The sequence below is a fragment of the Nanorana parkeri genome, unplaced genomic scaffold, assembly GCF_000935625.1.
Source record: "Nanorana parkeri isolate BGI_ZX_2015 unplaced genomic scaffold, ASM93562v1 scaffold652, whole genome shotgun sequence".
In the NCBI taxonomy this organism is placed as follows: domain Eukaryota; kingdom Metazoa; phylum Chordata; class Amphibia; order Anura; family Dicroglossidae; genus Nanorana; species Nanorana parkeri.
Genome location: NW_017306920.1, coordinates 44,159 through 63,047, shown reverse-complemented (window position 1 = coordinate 63,047; position 18,889 = coordinate 44,159). Strand labels below are relative to the sequence as shown.

At 47.5% G+C, this 18,889-nt stretch overlaps 1 protein-coding gene across 1 annotated transcript in view; it reads left to right on the top strand.

Annotated features, from left to right (window-relative positions):
- Positions 1-13,385, top strand: part of EMSY (EMSY, BRCA2 interacting transcriptional repressor) — a 54,029-nt gene extending 40,644 nt beyond the window's left edge. Inside the window, 4 exon segments of the mRNA XM_018563311.1 lie at positions 6,482-6,705; positions 9,073-9,594; positions 10,405-10,941; positions 13,176-13,385. Coding sequence (XP_018418813.1) covers positions 6,482-6,705; positions 9,073-9,594; positions 10,405-10,941; positions 13,176-13,367 — 1,475 coding nt within the window. The 3' untranslated portion in view covers positions 13,368-13,385.
- The last annotated feature ends 5,504 nt before the right edge of the window (positions 13,386-18,889 follow it).

Here is an 18,889-nt window from a genome sequence, read left to right as displayed (position 1 = left end):
CCCCCCCCCCCCCCATTATAAAAGTAATGTGTCATTTTAGAAGTTTAAATATCAGCCTACAGTGATCCATACCATTCCTTTAGCTATCTCATCTAAGCCCTCATTCACACTAGTAACGGCCGGCACGTACAGATCCATGCTGTGTGCGTGGCGGTATCGGGCCGTTCCCGGGAAGGACGGGTGCTGCGTGGGATTTGTACGCAGCAGCCAGTTTTTCTCTATGGGAGTACGCCGCTGTACCCGCCCTACGCTCACCCGTCCTGCACATCCGTACGGGTGCGAGTGTCCCTACTTGTACGCTGATAGGATGGATCCTGTCTGCGTCTGAGCAGGGACACCCGCACCCATACTGACGTGCAGGTCGGGTGAGCGTAGGGCAGCATACTCGTACGCTGACAAGATGGACCCCGCACCCGTACAGACGAGCAGGGCGGGCGGGTGCAGGGCTGCGTACGGCCGCTTACTCCCATAGAGAAGGACAGGCTGCTGCGTACAAATCATAAGCAGCACCTGTCCTTCCCAGGAGCTGCCCGATACGGCCGTGCACGGATCTGTACGGGCCGGCGCTACCCGTGTGAATGAGGGCTAATAGTCCTTATGCATAGAGGTTGTTGTCGGCTCTTTATTGCTCCCCCTCCTATGTTATAGCTCTTTAGCAATTCCTGGATAGGGGCTGTGAAAAGTCCACTTTACCTTTTTTAAAAGTTTGATTTCCAGTATGTCTGCGTTCAATCTAGCTGTAGAACTAAGCCAGCCAGTGTGTCTTCACTTTTGAGGGAAGAGGAGCAGCAAGTCCTTCCTCTGAGTCATAGTCTGCAGTCTGTATCTGCTATTCCGAGTCTCTTTCCCTGATTTAGTTCCTGAAAGCTGCTTTTTTTTTCACTTTCTGGATACAAGTGATTCATGAAATAAAAAAAGAAAACCTTAATTGTGCTAGTAGTAAGCCAAATAGAAATGTAAAACAAAAACATCTACATTGCATTTAGAAACCGGATCCAACTTGTTGCAGTGCAGGAGTATAGGTTATGCCTATGGTGGAAAGCTGTCAAACATTGACATATATTGCATGTTACCATTGTGTTCATCTTAGTGTTTATGTGTAGTATACTGCTATTCTGTTATCTTCTCCACACCCATTGGTTCATTCATTTCCTGTTTGTCATGGGCCGTCGCCTGTATTTTTCTTTTAACTGACAGCTCATCTCTGGGCAAACAAAAAAGTACCCCTTCAGTGGGATTACCCCCGCTCTGCAAGGGGAGAGTGCTTGTTTTTTTTCTTCAAGGGGCTGGAATAAAAAATATTTTATTTACCTGTTTCCCGCTCACTTAGTGTTCTTTTTTGGATGCAGGTCAATGGAACCTGCATTAGATGTGATGATGTCTCTGTTCTTAGACCTCTGGAGCCCTGGGTAGAAGAGGCTGCAGATACAGGTCTAATGGCCCAGCGGGAGCAGGGATCAGATAAGTGAGGCTAGGTTCACAACTAGGCGATTGATGAGCTGTTTTCCTACGCACGTTTTTGTTTCCGCGATTTTGCTTTGAAAATCGCTCGGTTTTCAATGCATAGAGTTGTCTATGGGACCCAAACCACGTGAAAACTGCCCGAAAATACCCTGTTTCCCCAAAAATAAGACCTACCCCGAAATTAAGACCTAGTACAATTTATGGGAATTGCTAAAATATAAGGCCTACCCTGAAAATAAGACCTAGTTGTGACCATTCCCAGGGCCGGTGGTGGCATAAGGGGGAACTTGAAGAGCCGCGGGAGAAAATCAGCGGTGCCAACTAAGCCAGCGCTAGAGGAAGCGAGGCGGCACCGTAGGGAGCAGAGCCGCATAAGCTGATGTCTCTATAGCGCCGGCTACTGTCACAGTCGGACTGATACCAAATGCACCTCCGTCTGTGAGGAATCGATAGTGAAAGTGCGCTTAGCTCATTCATCTAGCCGCGCGACAATTGGCAAAGGTGTGAACAGCTTCCATAGACTTGAATGCAAATCCACGGGATAAATTACCTAGGTGTGTACCTAGCCTGAATCTGCTTTACTCCAGCCCCTACACCAAAACGAGCACCTAACCCCTGCAGTGTGGGGGGAGCCCCAGTGCAAGAGTAGATTTTGTGTTTGCCCAGAGATGTGCTTTAAGGGCCCAGTCACACCAAATCCAGTGCGTTCCGGTGCAGTTTGCGCCCGGAACACACTGGATCGCATAGATCAAGCCGGGCATTATGTCTGGATCCGCCCAGCTGCGTGAGTGACAGCTGGCTCTTCCTATCTAGAGGCAGAGCCAGCTGTACCCGCCCCCTCCCCGTCCGTTCCGCCAGTCAGCGCTGGAGGATCGGACAGGGGAGGGGTATTCCCTGCAGGGAGCTGTGAGTGACGGTCACGGCTCTCTGCATGGATACATCGAGAATTGAGCGAGCTCCGGTATGTGTCACTTCCCAATCTACTGAGCCGACCTGTGACAGCTGGTACCCCTTATGTGGCTTTAACCCCTTTGTGACTGATGACGTACAGTGTACGTCGCCAGCATCGGGGCTGTTTAAACAGACTCCCGGTGACTTTTGCCGCCGGGACTCTGTTTAAACTTGTAGAGCCGACTGTCGGCTTTACAACAGAAGCGATCCTGGCGACTTACCTGTCGCCAGATCGCTTCTGCGTCCCGAAGAAGGGGCCGGCCCCCCCCCCCGGACCCCCCCGCCGTGCTTCCCGGGCTCCGTTGCCCCTCCTACGGGCCCGGGACCGGCGATCTTTGTGTCCGCGGGGAGCTGGGGAGGAGGTCGACGAACTTCCGTTCATCGATCCCCTCCCCGTTCTATGGGACCGGGAGCGATGCAGATTGCATCACTTCCGGTCCCTGGGCTGTCAGTTCTGGGCTCCTGCAGCCCAGCTATAAGCTATTGAAGTGCGATCTGCACTTCAATAGCTTATTTCCAGTGTAAAGGTGACACTGAGGGTCTTTTGGACCCCCAGCATCACCTTAAAGAGGACCTGTCACCACCATCTGCTATTACATGGGGGGGCTTGCAAGCCCCCCCATGTGATAGCAGTCAAAGTAAAGTAAAAAAAACCAGTTTTTAAAATGAAATTTAAATAAAATAAATCTAATGATAAATTTAAAAAATGGGTATTTTGTTGTGTTTTGGGGCATTTAATTAAATTTTTCACTAAATATTGGGGTTTAATAAGGAGTTGCGCTAATAATGCGCAACATAAAAATTTGCAACTACCACCATTTTATTCTATAGGGTCTTGGCATTCAGAAAATATATAATGTTGGGGGTTTTAAGTAATTTTCCGGCCTAAAATGTGGAATATAACATGGGTACAAAAAATGAGAAAAAGGCCTCAGTCATGATGGGGTTAATTGCCTCCACTCTTCTTTCCACAAGACTTTGAAGTTTCTCTGTAGGAATTTGTGCCCATTTAGCCAAAAGAGCAATTGTAAAGTGAGGTACCGATGTTGGAGAACAAGACTCACGATCTGCGTTCCAGTTCATCCCAAAGGTGTTCAGTAAGGTTGAGGTCAGGGCTCTGGTCAGGCCATTCAAGTTTCTCCAAACCAAACTCCTCAAACCATGGCTTCATGGAGCTGGGCTTGAGCACGGGGCACAGTCACGCTGGAACAGAAATGGAACTTCACCAAACTGTTACTACAAAGTTGGAAGCCCACAGTTGTCTGACACCTCACTGCACGGCAATCGTGCATGATTCCGCGCGGATTCCGCCTGTGCATCCGAACACTAAAACAAGCAAAAGCAGAGACACCGGCACTCCAAATTGATAAGCAAACATCTATTTATTGACGTGCAGCATGACGGGTATAGCAACGAACATTTCGGGGTCGCAGAGAATCCCCTTCCTCAAGCAACCGTTGACTACCGTAGCACCCCCTTCTCGAAGGGATTTTGCGGTCAGGATTGCGATGGGACCATGGACTTCCCGAACACTAAAACAGCCGCTCATCATGTATCACAAAAAAAAGGTACATGTACCTTTTTTCTGCGATTGCCGCGCGGATGTCACTCCATTGAAATCAATGGGGCCGCGTGGCATTCGCTGCCTGCATTGTACAGGACCGTTCGATCCCGGATTGCGTAGGTCTGCATTGGGCCTAAAATGTCTTTGTATACTGTAGCTGTCACAGGAAACACCCGAACGTAATCATTATCAACATACTTTGGGCCATATAATGTATTTGAGGATTTTTTCCCTTTTAATCCGCTTATTTAAAGGAGAACTATGAGGTGGGTGGTTTGTGTCCTCCCGTTACCCTAAGGAGAACTATGGGGAAAAGCCCTAACCCCATAGTTCTCCTTTAAAGGGATCGACTACGAAGGTCTCGCAACATTAACAGGTTGTCTGGAAGAAAACCCCACAAAACATCTGTAAATGTTTAAATCGAGCGGTTGGGCCTTGCTTTCCTAGGTTTTCCATAACCCTTGGTTCACATTTAATATCTAAGATGATTGCACCCCCCTAAATAATCTCCACACTTCCAGTAACTCATCTCAGTGTGGTTAGTGTCTTCTCACCGGTTCCATTCCTGCGGTCTCTTCTCCCCCACAGTTATGTTCCTAATTACTGTTGTGGGAACTGTGGTCACAAAAAAACAAATAGAGGATCCCGCTCACATTGCACGTTTAATTAAATTTGAGAGCGATGAATAATTCCCATGCTGTTGGGTTACCAGTAAACACTCTCCAAGGGTAGGGGGTCGTAGTGTCTGGGAAACGGTGTGAGTTGTATCTTTTAGCTAGCTACACACACATTGTTCAAAAGCAAAAGTGAACCTGTCATTACAAGAATAAGATGAAATCATTCTGAATCCCTTCGAGTAGGCCCCAGAGTATGTCTGCTCAGTTTTGTGATCCAAAGTTCTCTGCAGTTCCGGAGGCTGTGAACCCAATTAGTAACTCCAGCTGCAGATCTGGCACACTATATGTGCAATGGATAGATATATTCCCAACGCGCGTCTTCCTGGATAAAGCCTGGAGTATGAGGGTGCTGCAACAAAGAACAGCTGCTTAGCCATTGTCCACAAACAGGGCCAGTGCAAGGATTTTTGCGCCCCTTCTCCCGGTGCCTTTAGGGGTAGTTCGCACCATTTTTAGTGCGTTGCGGCCCGATTCTGGCCAAAACACACTGGATCGCATTGCGGCCGGCTCATTTTGTTGTGGGGCGGGAGGGGGCGTGGCGGTCCATTGAACTCAATGGCACCGTAGCCACGCCCTCCGGCCGCAATGCGGTTGGCCGCACGGGAGCACAAGGCACATCAATGCCTGCAGTTCAGTCAGAAAACTTGTTGCACTGTTTACGTTCGCACTAGCCTGGACCACATTGCTAGGGTGCAACATGGTCAAATTACAACCCACCCCTTACCTCAGGGATGTCCAAACTCAGGCCCTCCAGCTGTAGTGAAACTACAAATCCCATGAAGCATCTCTCTCTGGGAGTCATGTCTGTGGCTGTGAGAATCTTGCAAAGCCTCATGGGATTCGTAGTTCCACCACAGCTGGAGGGCTGCAGTTTGGACATCCCTGCTTTACCTGAATTGCAGGGTTCTTCTCCCCACAGACTGCTTTTTTTTTTACGTTCGCAGGGGCTGGGGACTTAAATTTTTTGGGGGATTTTTAATTTTAGTTTATTTAACTTTTTTATTTTTTAACTTTATTAACTTTTAACTTTATTTACTTTTATTTTTTTTGCATTTTTACTTTTTTATTTAACTTTTTTTGCATTTTTTATTTCAGTTTATTTTTATTTTTTTACTTCATTGCTGTGTGCAATAGCCAGCCTGCTATTGGATATTTCAAACTGCAATAGCCAATAACAGGCTGGCTACTGCACCCACCCACTGCCTGCTTGTCAATCAGCTGAGGAGGAACCTGAAGGAGAAAGTTCTCCATCAGGTCCTTCTCTGCTGAATCACAGCAGGCGCAGTGGGCTGGTGCAATAGCCAGTCTGTTATTGCCTACTGCAATTTAAAAGAGCCAATAACAGGCTGGCTACTGCACCCACCCACTGCCTGCTTGTCAATCAGCTGAGGAGGAACCTGAAGGAGAAAGTTCTCCATCAGGTCCTTCTCTGCTGAATCACAGCAGGCGCAGTGGGCTGGTGCAATAGCCAGTCTGTTATTGCCTACTGCAATTTAAAAGAGCCAATAACAGGCTGGCTATTGCTGCCAGCTGCTGGATTGAAGACGGATTGCGGCTGACAGCAGGAGCGCAGCACAGGGGAAGGAAACTCAGATTGTCAGAGGTTTCTCCTTACTGGCTGTAATCCGCTATCTGTCCCCTCTGACACACACTGCTGCAGCCGATTACAGCCGGTAAGGAGAAACCGACATGGATCCATGAACTTTTAATAAGGCAATCGCGTCACAAGAAGTGCAATTCTGGAGATCGTGCTGCTATCCCTTTTTTGGTTTTACTATATTGCACCATGTTCTCTAATTTATACCTCTTCAATTCTCGCCTGCAGGTAAAACTAGGCCCGTGGCTTCGACCACCACAGTGAGCTCCCGGGATGTCCCACTCAGCTCTCTCCTTCAGGTCAGTCACCCGTCTCAGCACCACCAGCTTCAGAGCTCGCAGTCCTCACGTACTGTGCTGCAGCACATCACCCAGAGTGCAGCACAGGCGTCTGTTGTGGTAAAATCCATCCCCACATCCTCCAGCGGGGCCATCACTCACTTCATGCAGCAGGTATGTACTCACGTGACAGGGCGCATCATACTGGGCCTCTCTTTTTTTGTTTTTTTTAAAGAACAAGACATTTTGAGACAGAACCCCCTTTTAGGTGAACTGTATCCATCAATTGGGTATTAGTCTGTTTTATTGCTGATCGTTGCTTCTTACCTGTAGATACTTCTATAGGCCTTGTCGGCTCTTTATGAAATAGACTACTGAGTGGTAGCATAGATTCTGCCTTCGCTATGGTCACCTAATCATACTCAGGGTTGTCATATAACAAGCTGCAGATCCTACTTCAGTTTAGGCGTGCAAGCTCTTTATATACATCCTGGCAAAGGTGACAATTCTATTGCAGGGAATGCCTCCACCTTGCCCTCATGCACTGTGCAGGTTTCTGGGAAAAGCAGAGATTCTCAAAATGAGCAGGGGGATGGAAATTTACTGGCGTTTTGTATACAGTTGCTAGATATGCAAAAGAAAATACATTTGAACTCCCTTTGTGCTCTCAGAACCTGCCTGGGAGGTATCGGAACTAGAAAGGGGCATTTACTGTACTGTACTTGCTAACTATGATTTAAGCAAGGAATTCAGCAGATATTACTTTGAGCTTCTCACAGTCAGATAGAGCCCGCCTCATTTCCTGGCTGGAGGGCGTCCACTGTCATCTAGTCCCACTTCTTTCATTTATTGGATTTCGATTGTGTCAATCATGTAGGTCAGCATCACAGGTGGGTGTTACCTAGCGCAATAAGTACCGTACTATCCTTGTCGCACTCCTTACCGATATGTCCCTTGTGCTCGCAGGGGGTGCTCGTGGTGACTGCGGATGGCGCCGCAAATGTCAGCAAAATTGTAGAAATGTCACCAGCACTCCAGTCCTTTTTTAAGATGGCAAAAGCTTCATTTATTGAAGTTTGTTGTCATATGACCAACAAGTGCTTTCAGGACCGCACAGGGTCCCTTCATCAGGCAATTGTACATTGACAATTGTACAGTGATGACATACCTAGATGTGATCACTGTACAATTGTCAATGCTAAAGCCTGATGAAGGGACCATGTGTGGTCCCTAAAGCACTTGTTGGTCATATGACAACAAACTTCAATAAATGAAGCTTTTGCTATCTTAAAAAGGACTGGAGTGCTGGTGACATTTCTACAATTCTGTTTACTTGCGCAGTCTTGATGTTTTCAGGAAGCCATGTGCAGCCCCTCCTAGCAGCCATGATGCCTGCATTGTATAGAGAAGCGCACAGACACCCAGTGATGATATAACCGGGTCTACAATAGGGTATGTAATGAAAAAGGAAAGGTTTTATTTAAAAATGTCATTAGCATGTTGATGAGGGAGGAACTAGGGAAGGCAACATGTAAGCAGATCTAATCAGTTGTCCATAGCAAGCAATCGCTTCTCATTTTTCTTCTTTCCTCTGCGGGAGTGTAGAACATTTGCTATTGTATGGGGTGGGTATCGGGATGTCCTTGTTCCAATTCTGTATAATCTGTGCTTCGAGGATTCCCCTCTAAATTCTATTTAGTACACATTAGGGATGCACTGATACCGTTTTTTTTTCAGTAGCGAGTAGCGTTCTTTATATTTCGGTACTCGCCGATACAGGGTACCCATACTGGTACTTCCGTTAGTATGGAGCTGGCTACCCAGGCAATCAAGAAGCCGGGCGGCGGGTAATGACGCGCCGCCCGGCTTCTTGATTGCCCAGGAAGCTGGCTCCATGCTTCCCAGCCAATCAGCATCAAGACAGGTGTGTGGCTCCTTGTCCATTTCAGGTAATGTTACCTTGTTTGCGTTCGCAAGAGTTGAGTAGTTGTCATGTCTGCACCCGAGGTCTTCCCTCCGCTGCAGCTCACATCCCGTCTTAAGAGGTACCAGGAGATGTGCGAGAGCAAGTAAAACAATGCTGGCTGGCAGGAAGCCGGGCTGCGAGTAAAGACCCGGTTTCCTGATTGGCTGAGAAGCCGGCTCCAATCAGCGTTGTTTTACTCACCATTGGGTCAAACCGCATGGAGCCAGCCAGGAAGCCGTGCAGCGAGTCTATACCTGCTGTCCAGCTTCCTGACTGGCCGGAAAGCCGGCTCCATGTTCCCTTGCGGCACTGTCGGTCAGAGGAAACCTTACTTGGACCGGAAGTTCCGGTATAGTAGCATTTGGCGGGTACTTGCCCAAATACTTGATACCGATACTAGTACTGGTATCGGTGCATCCCTAGTACACATTCATCTTTTCTATTAGCCCGTGACAATACAATTTTTTTTTTAGACAGTGTTGACTTTAGCCGTGCATACTTTTAGTATTGGGTCCTGAACCCCCAGCACTTGGTCTGGCATGTGATCCAACAACTCTTTTTCATATGTCCTGCAGGCATTAAGCAGCCACACGGCTTTCAAAAGAACAGAGGAGACCGTGACCGAAGAGGGTGAAGTGGAGGAGATGGATACCTTAGACCCTCAGACCGGCCTCTTCTATAGATCAGCCTTGGCCCAAAGGCAACATAAACAGATTCACCTGCACCAAGAGGGGGCACACCTCCAGGTGAAGACTGTCCAATCTTTGCAGACTAAGCAGAAGCAGATCATCCAGCTACAGCCAGAGCACATTCAGCACAAAATCCAGCAAACGGCCCAACTGTCCATCAGGCAGCAGAAATTGACACCCCTCCAGCAGGAGCAGGTCCAGCAGCATGCACAGCGACATATGCTGCTAAAGGAAAGGCACATCCCTTCATTGATGTCTCAGCCGCAGCAGACAGTGGTGCAGGTGCTGGCCGTGAAAACCACCCAGCAGCTGCCAAAGCTCCAGCAGGTACCAGGACAGCAGAAGATCTACATGCAGTCTCAGCTGTCCCAGACTCCAGTGCACCTGCCTGTCACATCTGAAAAACAGGTACATTGTCTGCCATGCACTTCACAGGGTTAACATCTTAAAGCTCCACACCGGGTTGATAAATGCTCATTAAAGGAGAACTATGGGGTTAAGGCTTTTCCCCATAGTGCTCCTTAGGGTAACGGGAGGACACAAACTAGCATCATCCCTTCACCCTAGGCTCAGTATACCGCAAGCTGTAGCTCGCGGTATACTGAGACGCCGCAGCTGAAGCTGATCCCGACAATTATGTCTGGATCCGCCCAGCTGCGTGACTGACAGCTGGCTCTGCCTATCTAGAGGTAGAGCCAGCTGTACCCGACCCCTCCCCCGTCCGTTCCGCCAGTCAGCGCTTGCGGATCGGAGGGGGGAATCCAGCCCCTCCCCTGTCACGACAGAGAGCAGTGACAGGATCGAGAGGTGAGCGAACACCGATATGTGTTCGCTCACCTCCCGATCTACTGAGCCGACCTGTGACAGTCTCATTGTCACAGGTCGGCTAGAACTATGAGGTGAGTGAAAAACACTCACCTCATAGTTCTCCTTTAAGTCTATGGGTAGAGGAATAAGCTGGTACCTTATTCCTCACTCCCTTGCTCCCCTCTAAAATGCTCCGGGTTCCTGTAACTTTACCCCATGCAGTCTGGGAGGGGGTTGAATACCGGCGCTCACTGCAATGGTTGTCATGTCTTGAATTGTATTGTGATTGTAATTGTCTTCCTTCTATTGTAAAGTGCTGTGCAAACTGTTGGTGCTATATAAATACTGTATAATAATAATAATATACTATACAATATGCAATATTTTGTCTTCTATATTTATACCCCTTAGGTGACCCAGCCCATGGTATCTCAGGGATCTGCTGTCACTAAAATCACTTTCGAAGGACATCAGCCACCCACTGTATCGAAGGCAACCATTAGCGAATGCCTGCCGAAGCTCACCCCTGCAGTGACCAGTCTCCTTCCTGCCGTGTCGTTGTCGGAGAAGGCTTCTGTAGCCGACATTCTGAAGATGTCAATGATGGAAGCGGATATAGAGACCAACGTGGAACCTATGATTGTGGACCCCCCAAGCAAAGCAGCACCGATTATTAAACCCATGCCATTGTTAACTGAGGCAGCTATTCCACCCCAGGTGCAAAGGCTATCTGCCCCAAGCCAAGTGACTTCTACAGTACCTCCCCCGCCTAAATGTTTCCCCGCCCCGATAATTACAGCAACCACTTCTACGGCACTTCCTGTCCCCCTGCCGCCACCACCCCCGTTGACGAGGAAAGTGGATGTACCTGTGGCCAGCCAGATCATACAGATCCAGAATGTGCCACCCAAAAGGACTGAAGAAATTGCTTCTGAAATCATCATTCAGGTAAGCAAGTTCTCTTTTTTTTTTACATGTAGCAAAGCTCAATTCCAGCCAAAACCTGTTTAATTTTGGATAACATGGGAAGTGTTGGGGAAGTATGTGGGCACAGTTTATGGGCTGGCCTTGGACAGAGCTGCAATATGCAGCAGGTCGTGCGTTCTGATTAGCAGGCCCTGACAATCAAAGCGCAAGGGGTGTGGCTGACCGGGGAAAGACCAAGGTGTAAGCCTCACCCACTATAGGTAGCGATGATGTTATTACGTCGGCACTGCTTGTCTTGGACTACCAGGCGGCCAGTAAGCCTGCGTGTTGAGAGGATGCGCCAGTGATTGGTCATCGGGTGATTGTGAAGAATGTCACCAGCGCACCGAAGATCCTTTTAGAATCACCAAATGTTAATTTTATTGAACAAAATGGAAACGATCACTTTCGGGTAGGTATGCACCGATACCGGTAATTTGGTACCGAGTACGAGTACAGATAATTTATTTTTGGTACTCGCCGATACCAATTACTGACTAACAGAAGTCTCATTCAGGAAGCCAGGGGGCGTGTAATGACTCGCCACCTGGCTTCCTGATTAGCCGGGCAGCGTGTAAAGAGTCACCACCCGGCTTCCCGATTAACAAGAAAGTCCCCTCTTACCTTTTAGTATGTGCAGCCTGTCACCCCCGGAGCCTCTCCAGCGAGAACGTGGCCTTCCTCCGGTACCCAGCCAGAGCCGTCTGGCCGGCCAGGCAGGAAGCCAGGCACCACGTAATGACGCGACGCCCTGCTTTCTGATTGGCCGGGAAGCTGGCTTCATGCTCCCTCGTCATCTCATGACGGCAGTTTTGAGATTGAGTTATTGTTGCCTTTCTATCATCTCGAACCAGTCTGGCCATTGTCCTCTGACATCAACAAGGCGTTCTCGTCCACACAACTGCCGCTCGATGAAAATGTTCTCTGTTTCGGACCATTCTCTATAAATCCGAGAGATGGTTGTGTATGAAAATCCCAGCAGTAGATCAGCTGTTTTTGAAATACTCAGACCAGCCCATCTGGCACCAACAACCATGCCACGTTCAAAGGCACTTAAATCCCCTTTCTTCCCCATTCTGATGCTCGGTTTGAACTTCAGCAAGTTGTCTTCACCTCTAGATGCCTAAATGTATTGAGTGGCTGCCATGTGATTGGCTGATTAGCAATTTGTGTTACCAAGCAATTGAACAGGTGTACCTAATAGAAGTGCCTGCTGAGTGTATATCCTTAGCTTGAATATGCATTGACCTGTGTGCAGCCATCCTGAATATTAGGGATGCACTGATGCCGGTATTTCGGTATCGAGTACAAGTACCAATATTTTTTTTTTTTTCGGTACTTGCCGATACCGAGTACTGGAAGTCCCATTCAGGAAGCCAGGCGGCATGTAATGACTCGCCACCTGGCTTCCTGATTAGCAGGGAAGCCGTCCCCATGCTTCTTGTCACTAGGTGACGAGAAAGCATGGAGCCAGCTTTCTGGCCAATCGGGAAGCCGGGCGCTGTGTAATGACGTGGCGCCCAGCTTTCCGATTGGTCGGGAAGCCGGCTTCATGCTTCCTCCTCAGCTCATGACGAGAGAGCATGGAGCCAGCTTTCTGGCCAATCAGGAAGCCAGGCAGCGAGTCATTACACGCTGCCCGGCTTCCTGATTGGCCGGGAAGCTGGCTCCATGCTCCCTCGTCACGTCAAGTATCGGGCTAGGTATCGGGTGCTTGAAAGGGGGTACCCAGATGCAGATGAGCTGCCCTGCCCACAGACCCCCACAACCACCAGGTCAGGGTTTTTGGGAGGCCCTTGTCCCCATCGGCAAGCACTGGTAAGGGATTTTAGGGGGACCTCACGTTTTTTTTTTTCTTTTTTTGGCGTTGGGGATCCCCTTAAAATTCCTACCAGACCTAAAGGATCTGGTATGAATTGCCGGGGACCGCAGTCAGTTTTTTTTGTTTCTTGAGTCGTCTTGAAGTTAGGAGGGAGCATGAAGCCGGCTTCCCGACCAATCGGAAAGCTGGGCGCCGCGTCATTACACGCTGCCCGGCTTCCTGATTGGCCGGGAAGCCGGCTCCATGCTCTCTCGTCACAAGTGAAGTATCGTGCTAGGCATCGGAGCATTTGGGCGAGTACGAGTACTCCCCCAAATACTCTGCATCGACAACGATACTAGTATCAGTGCATCCCTACTGAATATATAATGTTTTTCACTTTTTATATTTCCAGACCATCCCTCAGTATCCCATCACCTGTCACTCCGGCTCCAACGTGGTGGTGGAACCCAGCGGACTTCTAGAGCTGAATAATTTCACAAGCCAGCAATTGGGAGACGAAGACACTGTCATTATAAACGACAGTGACATTACCAGTGATGACAGGACACAGTGTAAGCCTTCAATGAATCTAGAGCATGCATAGCAATCCTACGAACCTCTGGGTGGTCCTCAAGCAAAGTGGCCGCCAGGATATCTTCAGATGGGGACTGGTTGTGGAGTTTAGACATCATCGCTTCTTGGGAAAACAATGGATTTTCCGAATGCTTTCTCTCCAGTGTCATGTCTGGTACTGATGTAATGTAGAGTCTCCAACCACCCATTTCCTTTTATGAGCACAGTATTTAAGTCACAAGCGCATTGTCGAAGGTGTTGATACCTTGCTGACCTTATTTAAGGTTCTCCGTGGATGTGAAGCCTTCAAATCATTGAACTTTTTTACAGGTCCATTTTAATTTCCACCTGAAGTATTTTATTATTTTTTCAAGAAAATGAAAACATTTTGAGCGTTTGTTCTAGAAGCTGAAAATTATGATTATTTGGATGGAGTCCGGAAGTCTTTCTTTTGAAATGCGAGAAGATTTTCTGTAATTTATGTAAAATATAATTTTTTCTCATTCTTTGGTGGAAGCAGAGTAAGGAAGTTCTGCTTTCGATTTTCGCACAGACAGTATGATTGGTTATTTGAAGTGAGTGCAATTTTTTTTTTTTTTAATCAGAGCACCTGTTACTCGGACGGGGTGGAACAATCTTGTGGGTCAGACAGACATTGGGAAAAAATTCAACCTATTGATTCTGAAGGAACAAGTGACATCACGGGAGTGCTCTGCACTATGGTATTGTTCCTCAATTCTGCAGACTTTATACGTTACTATGATGACCACATTCTAGTGTACAAGATGCCCGCCATATTGTTTTTACATTAAGTATGGATGATTGGAGTGAAAACAAAGAAACGTTGTAAATTTTACTTGTTGTAAAATTATTGCCAATATTGGGAAACATTTTTGAAAGAAAAAAAATGACAATTTGTCAGGTAATCATGTTTTACAGCTTTTTAAAATGATTTCATTTATGGTTGGCTCACCATCCCTAGACAGCCTATGAAGTGTCACAGATCCAGCTATTGTGAACTTGCAGCAGGGCTTCAGGTGGCCGTACACTGTGTGAATTTATACCGGTTCTTAAAGGAGAACTATGGGGTCAGGGCTTTTCCCCATAGTTCTCATTAGGGTAATGGGAGGACACAAACTAGCGTCCTCCCGTCACCCTAAGCTCAGTATACAGCACGAGGTATACTGAGACGCTGCAGCCAGAACTGATCCTGACAATTCTGTCTGGATCCACCCAGCTGCGTGAGTGACAGCTGGCTCTGCCTATCTATAGTCAGAGCCAGCTGTACCCGCCCCCTCCACTGTCCGTTCCGCCAGTCAGCCCTGGAGGATCGGACAGGGGAGGGGGGAATCCTGTCACGGGTCTCTGCCGGAACAGGATCGAGAAGTGAGCGAACGCCGGTATGTGTTCGCTTACTTCCCGATCTACTGAGCCGACATGTGACATGAGCCTCATAATTCTCCTTTAAGGAGCCAAAAGTCACACAGTAGGTACCGCTGTCGGCACCCTTTTGGCTGTTGTTCTATCGAAAGCTCCAACTCATCGAAATCCCTAACTACCTCACTTCCGCTGCTCCGAAAGACTGGAGCTCTGTATAGTTGCGGTGCGCATGCGCGCATAGCGTTTTCCACATACTCGTCGAGTTTGCCACCTGCTGAATATTGTTAAAATGCAGCTGTACAGAGCTCCGTCAGTCTTTGTGTTTTGCAGTCTAATGCCGTAATGGTCGTAATCTCCACCTTACAAGTACCCGGCAATGAGGTAGTTGGAGATTTCGAGGAGTTGGAGCATTTTGATAGAACACCGGCATCACTCGATCAGCTGATCGAAGGAGGCGGGTCACAAAATCTTCGTGTGAACAGAGCTGGAAGCCAATGAGCTCCTAGCTCTGTTCGGGTATCCTGACAGCAGCCGCCAGCCATTGTCCGAATACAAAAGAAACAGCGGAGATTCCTCGATCAATGCGCTTGTAGCTTGATGGAGGAATCTGTTCTATTTTTTTTTTCATTCTGCCCACGGTTTGAACAAATAAAAATAGAGCGGTGTATGGCCAGCTTTGGTGAATGTCATGGCAAAATGATTAAAAAAAACCCCAACACATATACAGCAATCTGTACAACTCATGAGACTCCGTTCATGAAGCTTTACACAAGGATGTGGATCTTTATTTTCCACCATTTTCAATGTTATTGGACTCTGCTGAAATGAACTTTCACTTATCCTAGTGTGTTCGCCTTGTAGATTATGCTTTTGCACATTTTCTTATGTTTTGTCTCTTAAAAATGCTGCAAGCACAGAAAAATGCCTATTCCATTGAGGACAACAGAAATTCAGATAGTCGGGTTATACAGCTGCCTAGAGGAGAATCTGATAACCGCAAACATAAAAAACTGCAAGCCAGCCCCCGGTATAACCCCCTCCTTTCACAGCACGCCTCGGCTATTTGCTAGTGTCCTAAAAAACACTTTGTGCTGGCCTTTTTTCTTTGTGGGTTCCTTTTCCCTCAACTTCAATCAAGATTCCTTATCACATTGCTGCTTGAGCTGGTCTCTACATGGCAGCGATACCTCTTTTCAGGTGACTGGCGGTTGACCAGCTTTTTGCTGACTCGGCCTTGGTCTTTCCTTTTATATAGAGTCATTCCCTTTGATGATGGCTTTCTCACCCTGGCTGAAGCACCAGGTTGATTCTCTGCGCTCTCCCCTTGTTTGCAGGTTCTCCTCTTTGGTAGGTGACCCCCAACTCATCTATTCAGATACGGGCATTGATCCTTCAGACGACCCATGTGTTGTAGATGTCCCCATTCCACTTGGTGAAGCAGGTAGTCGCTTTGTTTTGGCTTTGACCAGCCCTTAGTTGGACTTCTTTAGGATGTTCCGACTGTATCTGAATACAAAGACCAGAAAGGAAATATAACTTTTGTACTTGCAAAATCCTTTTCTTGGAGTCCATTGTGGGACACAGGTCCCACCCCTTTTTTTGCGGGCCACAGGACCCACCCCCCCCCCCCTTATGATTCTGTTCTTGCCCTTAGTGCTACTTTTCCACAAAACTCAGGCGTGCTGGGTAGAGGTGGAAGGTTGTACTGGAGGCTTGCGTGCAATTATTTTCCTGTTTTCCAGGGTCTAATCCTCCTGTAGGCAGAAGTATAACCCGACTGTATTTGGATTCCTGTGATCCCTGGTGGACTTTAGGAAAAGGACTTCACAGTAAAGACAAAAATCTGTTTTTGAAATGTTCTGGTCAAGTTCTACTAGTAGAACAAACCATAGAAAAATTCTCCGGCATCCAACTCAAAATGAACCACCTGCCTGTAATCGAAACCATTAGCATATCTCTGAAACCCCTCATCTCTGGATGATATAAGTCGGTACCGATATCCATCACAGATATAAGTATGAGATCCATTTCCTTTATTACGTCAGTTGCACATTTCAAGGACCTTCCATGCAGGGGCGCCCCGAGGCCCCCGGAGCAGATACCAGGTGACACCCCCGCCATGACGGCCATCTTGGAGAGAGGAGGGGACGCTCATGCGGAGGGATAAGGTATGCCGCCGGGTCCCCTCCTCTCTCCTGCAAGTGTCGGGCTCCATGACCGAGTGCCCAACTTTTCATAGGGGTGACACCAAAATGACGGTCAATAATTTTGGTATCAGCCCTCCAATGCTATCACCCGCGTGCGGGACGCACCCGCTGTGACGCTACTGCTTCCACGACTTTTACTGACTACCAAATGAAAAAAACCGTAACATTGTAGCAGCAGATGACCTATTTAATTCCGTTGTTGGCGCGCGTGTGTTCGAGCGAATGTGTATATATAGAAGTTACTCCCTTTTTTTTCTTTGTTTTGTACAGAAAGCATAGTGAACGGTTTCATGACAAATCCGAGCTTTGTATTGTACATACTTTGTATATTTTGCATTACCGCCATTGACGGCATTTGAATCTGTAAATATCCAGAGACCTGGGTTGGTATATTTTCTTGTTGCGCACCTTCTCTCGCCCTCATTGTCTTTTGAACATGCCGCAGGATACCGAAAACTCCCAACAGCTCGGTAAGACTAGTCTAGTCTTAAGTGTCAATGGGCCCTGAATGTGTCCTAAGTGTCGATGTGCATTGCATTACGGCTTCACATTCATCATCAATGGGCTGCCAAGGCACCACAATAGAAAAGAAAATCACATGACCCTTTTTTTTTTCTTTTTAGCAACAATACAGGATGCAGGAATGAGCAAAGCACAAGTGCGAAGGGGCCCTCTAGGTAACTCGTGCCGCCACATATTTATAGGAAGGATGTTGTTGCAATCTCCTTCTGAAAATGCTAGGTGCTTGGTTGTGAATTGTCATGCTTCTTAAATCAGCCCCCCACCTCCACACCCTGAATGCTAAAACACCACATTAAAGTGCTAAAATATATATTTTTATATATACACTGTAGGTAAATATAGATGGCTTATCCCTATAGCAGAAGGATGGTGACCGCACCCTCTCCAGAACCCCTGGGGTTTTATATATTGTGAACACCAACATGGTCGATGTGCCAAATGCCATGTATAACATTTCCCACTCGGTGCAGCAGTATAAAGACCATCATCCAAAGAACGGCGATGATGGTACAACCAGCATTTGTTGCATTAACCTTTTTATTGTAGTAAAAGTGATACAAGTTGAAAAGCTGTTGAACCTCTGAAGCTAAACAGCGCTTATTCACAGATAGGGATGAGCCAGTGCGATCCCAGTTCACTGGAGTTTATCCACGCCCACTCACAAATGTGATTACCACCCCCTCCGCCAGGCCCAATCAGTTGCAGAAGAGAGCGCTCCTCACCTCACAGCTATATGTCACAAGGGATCGGGGAATGCCCCTGCCGGCACTGATGGTGGTTGTCACAGTTTTGAGCGGACTTGGGCAAACTCAGGTGAGCTCGGTTCGCACTAAGCCCAGGATCGTCTCTACTCATAGAGCAACCTTTTAGGCCCCATTCACACTGAGCGACACTCGCTTAGAGCGGGATAGCCCGACTGTTCGCAATATCGCGGCAGAAATCGTGGGATTTATCGCTTAGTGTGAATGGGGCCTCACCACTCATAAGAAGAGGGCCAGTACCACCTGTTCATGGTTAGAGAGGTTACACAATTGATTCTGAATCGCCTACGCACACCGTTCTATCTATATTATAATGGGAAAGTCACCACGTTACACTATAACCTCATCTAAATATCATACAGGGACTTTGGCTTTACAAAGAGCATCATAATGGTTACTATAACCCACAAACAATACAGCAAACCGCAACAGGTACAATGTCTTCTCTTGTGGTTTGCTGTATTGTTTAGGACTAGTATTTGCCCTTCGTTATTGCATGCATCTATTGTTCTGTTCTTTGTAGGGCCAATGTATATAAAGTTATAATGATGTGCGTATGATTCCAGTGAATGATCGGCAGCTGAATCAAGCTGCCGGCAGGCTTTCTACAAACTTCAAGTAAAGTCAAAGTCTGCAAGCAGCATGTTTTAAGGCCCCGTTCACACCTTAGCATACTGGGAACG